Source organism: Priapulus caudatus, unplaced genomic scaffold, assembly GCF_000485595.1.
Source record: "Priapulus caudatus unplaced genomic scaffold, Priapulus_caudatus-5.0.1 Scaffold837, whole genome shotgun sequence".
NCBI lineage: Eukaryota > Metazoa > Priapulida > Priapulimorpha > Priapulimorphida > Priapulidae > Priapulus > Priapulus caudatus.
In genome coordinates, this window is record NW_014577898.1 from 99,852 (window position 1) to 107,567 (window position 7,716).

The 7,716-nt window shown below is 41.0% G+C and overlaps 2 protein-coding genes across 2 annotated transcripts in view; one reads left to right on the plus strand and one right to left on the minus strand.

Moving 5' to 3' along the window:
• Nucleotides 1-1,282: 1,282 nt before the first annotated feature.
• LOC106813873 (leucine-rich repeat-containing protein C10orf11 homolog) lies at nucleotides 1,283-5,101 on the plus strand (the record flags this gene model as incomplete). The annotated part of the gene is given in 6 exon segments (XM_014818119.1): nucleotides 1,283-1,383; nucleotides 1,519-1,648; nucleotides 1,871-2,010; nucleotides 3,093-3,219; nucleotides 3,532-3,619; nucleotides 3,883-5,101. Coding segments are annotated over 6 exon segments (666 nt in total), but the record flags the coding sequence as incomplete, so codon positions are not given.
• A 104-nt stretch (nucleotides 5,102-5,205) lies between these two features.
• Nucleotides 5,206-7,716, minus strand: part of LOC106813872 (40S ribosomal protein S24-like) — a 16,954-nt gene continuing 14,443 nt past the window's right edge. The window contains exon 4 of the mRNA XM_014818117.1: nucleotides 5,206-5,350. Coding sequence (XP_014673603.1) covers nucleotides 5,348-5,350 — 3 coding nt within the window. The 3' untranslated portion in view covers nucleotides 5,206-5,347. The remainder of the gene's footprint in view (nucleotides 5,351-7,716) is intronic.

Here is a 7,716-nt window from a genome sequence, read left to right on the forward strand (position 1 = left end):
CGAGATTAGGGAGCTTATTCTGGAAAGAGATTATTAAAATTAAAATTAAAATTACTGCTTTATACGAGGAGTAAAGATGAAATTACATACAAGGATTTTAAATTGCTTAGAAACAAAGTTCAAAATAAAATTAAGAAAGCAAAGGCTAATTACTATACGGAAAAAGTTGAGGACCACAAAAATGACCCTAAAAAATTATGGCAGACTTTAAAGAGTATGGGGATGAAAAATAAGGGAACCAGTAACTTGGGCGGGGTGGGGCTAAAAATTGGAGAAAATATATGTTTTGACAAAGCAATTGTTGCAAATAATTTTAATAAGTATTTCACAAGTGTGGCCTCAAACTTGGTGAAAGATCTACCACAAAAGGAAGGGACGTACATGATGAGATTAGTCCTCAAAATTATCATAGGGACAAAGGCGTAGTAGAAAATTCATTTACTTTTACAACGGTGGGAGAGGAAGAGGTACTTCGGGTGCTGAAGTACCTCTTCATACGGGTAAGGCTATTGGATTAGATAATATTCCTGCAAAATTTATAAAAGATGGATCAAACGTTATTTGCTCAGCTCTTACACATGTAATCAACATGTCATTCATCCAAGGAAAAATCCCTGATGACATGAAAGCAGCAAGGGTCATTCCGATACATAAAAAGAAGAGCAAAACAGAACACGGAAACTATAGGCCTGTGTCAATTTTAAGTGTCATGTCCAAAGTTTTGGAGCGAATAGCCTATAAATAAATAGAGAAATATTTAATAGAAAATTCGTTACTGTACGAGTTCCAATCTGGCTTTAGATCAAAATTCTCAACTGACACAAGTTTAATCCATCTAACTGATATTATTCGTAATGAGTCGAACAAAGGAAATCTAACTGGTATGGTTTTATTATATCTTCAAAAAGCGTTTGATACCGTTGACCATAAAATTCTACTAGCCAAGCTAAAAACTATCGGAATGGATATTATGACTGTTAAATGGTTCGGTGCTTATCTCTCTGGTAGAAGCCAAATAACTGATGTAGGAGGTACCTTCTCTAATAAGGACCCTATTGCACGTGGAGTACCACAAGGCTCGATTTTGGGTCCTCTGTTATTTCTGATTTATATTAATGACATGGCAAAGGCAGTTAACGTCAAGCTTTTATTATATGCTGACGATTCGGCCTTAGTAGTTACAGGGACAGAGGTACAGGCTATACAGGAAGAATTAAGTAGAGAATTGNTTCTTATTGCCTGTATACATACAACCCACTAATGTAGTTTATCTACTTCACAGCTAAGCTACATAGGACAGAACTGTGAAGAAATCCCACAAGAGCTAGCAGAACTGTATGGACATAGAGTCCTCCAGCTTGACCTTGGACACAATCTCATCAGGTAGACTTTGGGCTTTGAATATATATATATATATACACACATGCATGTGTGTGTATTTATATACTGTACAAAAAATGTCACTATCTCCATTTACATAAATAAAAAGTCAATTAATTTTCCAACTGTTTATTTCAGTGATGTAGGCAAGTTGAACACCCAATTTCCTAGTCTGCAAGAATTGATACTAGACAGCAACTGCATAGGAGATTCCTTGAATGTCCCTCCTTTACCACGGCTCACCACGTTGACGCTCAACAAAAATCAGATATCCTTTCATAGTTTAGGCTTACACCTGCTGTTTTGGGGACATCAGAAATCTGGGGGTTCCTCTCTAAAGCCGGTGGCAACACGCCTGATGCCCGGATATAAATTTTCTTGCAATAAGTGGACCCAGAATTTCCAGCATGGGTTGGTAGGTAAGCAAACCGGCTGATTCAGCGAAGCATGGTGTGTGATGTACGTCATATGCCTTGATTCAGTTGTACACATATCAGACTTGGAGAGTTTCCTGGATAAAGTAGCTCATAGACTTCCGTCACTGTCCTACTTGAGTTTGCTTGGGAATGCAGCTTGCCCTAATCAGTTGTCATCGGTCGATGCAGATGAGGAAGACTACCAAAGATACAGGTAGTATTAACAGAAACATTGCACTTTTGTTCAAATTTAGTCATTCAGGCCACAATTTCAAAAAAGTTTGCCCTCACCCGACCCAGGCTGAAAAGGGCATTTTTACAAATTCAGCATGGTGTCTACATGCTCGGACGTGCTTGTGAGGAGATACCTTTTATGTTGAATCTTTGTTTTGCTTGGTACATATAATGTATTGCTTACAGATTTATATAATGTAGTGGTACAATTTGTAAAAAAAAAAAATGGGAAAGATCAATAAAAATTTTTGGAGTTGGCCCCTTTTTGGCGGGTCGGTCGGGTGAGGGCAAACAAACAATATTTTTATTATGGCCTCCAGTGTAGTATTTGTGCTCATTTTAGAAGTTACCTGTCCACCTGGAGTGATTGACAGTCAGCTCTAGCCAATCATTGTTATGATAGGTCGTTCTAAAAGCTGATGCTTAGCAATGAAGCACTTCAAAGGCAACAGTTTAGCATGCATGCATGAATGGCAGGTAAACTGGTAGCGCATGACCGACCCAACGGCAATACCTAAAGGGTGGTGTTGTGGTAGTGGCGTGCGTGATGATCTATTCCGTCCACGTGATTATTTTGCTTTCATAATTAATTTCTGATCATGATTTTTTGAAGATCGATTCTATTTGACCTTTAATGCCAGCCTCTTGAAGTTGTGGTATAACCCATTTACTTACACATAGTATAATCGTGTCATTCGCAGACTGGATAAATTTTAATATTATCCCATCAATTCTGCATGAAAATATTCAAGCATTTGTTAACAAAAGCAGTTGTCATCAATTTTGGCTTTAGCTGAAAAATTTGTCAAGTTTTATTATATGTTTGGTTCAGCTTGAGTCTAGTTCATAAACATGTAGTAGTAAAATTGACCATTATCAGTCATGAGTCATTTCGATAACAGTGATGATCGATTTGCGTTTTTCACGGTCATCCCGCTCAGATGGATTGGTCAGTTATCTCACAAGTCTCTGCCATAGACTGCAGCCAAAACAATCGCTGTCTACAGATTTCGTGAAGTACTGTGTGGGGTGACCCAGCTGTCTATTCTATTCATGCTTCAGGTACTTTGTCATATACAAACTTCCAAAGCTGAAATTTCTCGACTTCAAGCCAGTGTCTAAAGGGGAACTGGAGGAGGCTTTGAAGCGTGGCGTGTACACGAAGGTGATAAGATACTGGCCTAACGAGGTACTTATATTAAAAGTATTTACATTTTGAGATAAAAACAAATATAATGACCTACTGACAAGTTTTAACAACCGTAATTGTGATAACAAGCATATATTTGTTTGCAGTACTTATTGTGCGTTTCCACACCATTATGGTCTCATTACATTACTCATTAGGCAGTGCACCATCCAAATTTACGTTCTTGTGGATTTTCAAACATTCAAACGTGTGGATCTGAAAGTTACTGCGTCAGAAATCACTTGCACTTGGTCACCCACCGTTCATGCCAATCGAGCTGACGAAAACTTGCTGTGTATTCTATCATTCCAGGAGGTCGACGCAGATAGTGGCAGCAGTCCCGAAAGCGCTTCGAAACTAACGCCTTTGCCATCGCAAACACGCAACAACGACCACTATGGTAGCAACTCTACATTCATTATATGTCATAGACAAATGCATGTGCACTATGCAGGTGTTGTCGGGCGAAACGCAGATGCAAAACTAATCATGCTTTTGCTGTTTTGCAATCACTTTTATCATCATATTGTGCTAGTTGTAATGCAAGCTGTCATTGTGAACTGTCGCTGCCTGTCAGGCCAGAGCTTGGTCGAAAAAATACCTTACTGCGCGCGCACCCCAAGCATCGGGCGTACGATTGTTCACATTGCCGTCCGTTTGCAGCCATCTTTGGACAGAGCAAGTACGTCTACTACGGCCGGCACTCTGAGGGAAACCGCTTCATTCGCAACCACGACTTGTGACACGACCGACCAGCACCACGCAGCACTGCCCTCACACTGCAGGGCGGCGCAAGGGCGTCAGCTATGCACCATTCGCTGCCGGGTGTGTTAACCGGTTTGCGATTTCTCGGGGGCAGCTACACGGCACTCAGCATGGTGAGGTCGACGCTGGCTCGCCCTCCGCGGCAGCCACCAGGGGGCGTGCCTCACGGTGTACCACAACACTCGTACGTGGCTCGGCCCGCTCGTGGCAGCCACCAGGGGGCGTGCCTCGGCAAGCTCTGCAGCAGCCACCAGGGGGCGTGCCTCGGCAAGCTCTGCGGCAGCCACCAGTGGGCGTGCCTCGGCAAGCTCTGCAGCAGCCACCAGGGGGCATGCCTCGGCAAGCTCTGCGGCAGCCACCAGGGGGCATGCCTCGCGGGCTGTCAGACTGGTACGTGGTGGATACGTCAACTTCAACAGCTGCCGATGCTGCCTTTGCATTATGAGGTGACAGCCTTGCGTTTTGGGTTGTTCCTTTTGCGCACTCATGTAAAAATTCAGTCCCACCGACCGACTCTAGGATAGATTTATCATTCTGCGTGCAAGGTTCTTGGATCAAAACTTTACATCAGCTGATGCATTTTGTAATAAATTTTCAGTGCCTTGCTTCTATTGCTGTTTTAGCTATTGAGATCATTTTGGTTAAAAATCAGTGAATTGCCATAATCATGAAAATAGGGAAAAACAGTTATAATGGATGTGATTTCTTATCAAGGCTTGCCGTTAATGAACAGAGTGCTCTTGTTTGACGATGCGTGGTGTAATTAATTGTAAATTATTTCAAGATTTTGCCAGTTGATATATTCTTGTATGTTTCTCTAACGTTTGCACGTGTTACTTATAATTGTGCTAATATTTATTTGTGCACTACCTGCAATGTAACCAACCATGTGTCAGTCACGATGTGGTAATTTTATTCAACCGGTACGTTTCGTTGGGTACTTAAATTCATATAGACTATATAATAAGTGCCGATTTCGTGTTTCCAGTATTTGTGTAGTTGAGGTGACAGCTACATACTTGCCATCAGGGTAATATTATAATATAGCAAGCAGTATAGTCCTAGGTTGTATATCACAATGACAATCAGGTGTAAGAGTAAAGGAATGTTTTGTATATAATATGCTGAATAGATCCACTGTATAAATTGAGGGCAGCGCTACTGATCCTGCATTATTACGTACTACTAGACTATTGCATAAAAACAAACACACAAATGGAATACATGTTTTTTTCCTTTATATTACGGGATGTTGAATTTACATAAACATGTAAGAGCCTCCTGGTGGCGTAGCGCAGTACTAGGACGAGGCCGCTGGTACTGCCGCTGAATCGTATACGCACAAGTATCCAACCACTTGGTCTTACTGCAAAAACCAAAAAGGAAAAACAATTGCTAAAAGTTATGAAAGAAACGATGGATACACACGCGATTAAACACGACAATGATGGAAAACCTCCAACGAACCCAGGAGTCGGCTGCAATGTACAGCTAGTTTCATCTCCCCACTACAGACCCTGTCGCAAGAATACTGAAGCTAATACGTTTTTCCTTTTGCACATCACAATGGTGACTGGATGTCACGAGTGATAGCACGATGCAGCAATACACGCCATTCTAAGCAGCCCTTACTGGTTTGTTTACAAAAATGCCATTCACTTAAATGGATCGTTTACTCTAGGTTCTAGGGTTATTTTCAGTTAATTTTGGTTAAAATTACGCTGCATAAAAAGTTTCATGGTTCAATCACCATTAGTATTATTAAAAAATGTTTTAAAACTAACGACTACAGTTTAATTGCAACGACGGTGGCGCCACTCAAAGCGCACGATCTAATAAGTTGCGCAAAACCACTTTCAGCCAAGGGCTACAGACCGAGGGGGTTTCTTATTTATTAATTTAAAAGCAAAAGGATTGTAATATCTTATAAACGACATATAGTTTCAGTTATAATATGGATAAATTTGCCCTAAAATGAATATCGTTCGGTTAAATAGCATTTAGGTATAAATATAATTGCATTTTTGTGATTAGCCCTCGGTCTGTAACGTGCAAAATAAATGGTCAAATACGCAACTTTTTCGGGTTGGCAGCACGGTCGCGGGTGTCATGGTGTCGTTCAAATTTCGTAGCGTTGATGTGTAATTAATGATAACAATCAAATTAGGTATCTGGTAGCAGATACGTGTGGGTATAGACGATTTGTTATACAGTAAGTACAGTTGTATGCAGTAAAATCCTAGAGTCTACTATCCCTTTAACATCAGAAGTAGATAATAGGGAAGGAGTGTGACTTCAATAAACAACGGAAATTCATCATTTACTAGCCTTAGAATACCTACGATTTACTACGCGTAACTCAACCAGCTTGAGCTCAAATCGTACACAGTACATTCGCCTAGCATCGTGTGAAATCGTTTCCTCGTATACACCCGCAATCCGGAGATACAGACTAAAACGTACGACACAATTATCCATTCTGTTGCCAGCAAACCGAATGTATAAACCGCCTAACTTGAAACAAAAGGCAGCTACTAGTAACTAGCGAGCCACACCGCATCGCCGAGGGAGCAAGAGTGCGCAAGAGTCGCTAGTAGCTGCCTTGGTTAACTCTTTAAACACGCATGTATAAAATGTATTAATAATCACACTGACTGCTATAAATATATATACAGTTTGAAGTGAACAAATGCATGTTCATGCAATAAACAGGAACGAAAACAGAAATCAGAAGACAGTAAGGAAAACATTTCCATGGCTAGAAAATTCTGCACGTCTTTCGTGATAATGAAGGTATCAGTATCAGCGGTACCATGCAGCTAACAAAACTCAAGGATGAATTGAGTAACGGCAGCAGCTGAATAACTTCAACCATGCAATTAACAGAATGGGAATGGTGACATGCACAGTAACAGGTTGGCGGTCCAAACCGACCGGTAGATCAACTCCTGTAAATTAAGCAACAACGAATTCTAAATCAGCGGGCAAACGCGTCTATAATGACAACGGTTCTACGGGGGGTGATGCATGCCAGCAAAACTTACCGACGCCAGCATCTACTTCTGTACACAGTAAAGGCAAACAAACGTGATAAAATGATTACCCCAATCTCATGGACACAAGTACAACGCATTGAACATTACTCGTTACGATCTCTCGTATATGTACAGGACAATGCCTGCCATGCATTTTGAATACCACTGTAATGTTGAATTATAGGTTTGATGTATATGAATAAAAAAAGAATCCAACTTGTGTGGTAAACTGAATAAACTTTAATATATGCTCACACACAGTGTGTCCATCTTGCACAAAGAGACAAAGAAAAGCGCACACGCACGTAAGTGTTAAGGAGGGAATGTTCCCTTCTTTTACACCTCTTGACCTTTGACCTTTGACCCCCAGCTTCGACATCCCAACTCGTTTTCGGATTACCCCCCACGTCCCCGAATATCGTGACCGTACGTTGAGCCGTTTAGATTTGTGCCCAACTGTTGACGGATGCACGGACGGACGCACGCTCATGCGATTCTACAAGCTGCATCTGACTATGTCAGATGAGCTAAAAACACAAAAAAAACAAAACATTCCTGATAATGTCACACTTTCACGACCAGTTTTGACGGCACGAGATTAAAAGCTTTCCACCAATTATATTCTAGAATTCCCTGGATTTTTTTTTAATAGCCATTACAGTTCGCAATTTATCTTTGGCGTCCTCTGTCTCTGCTC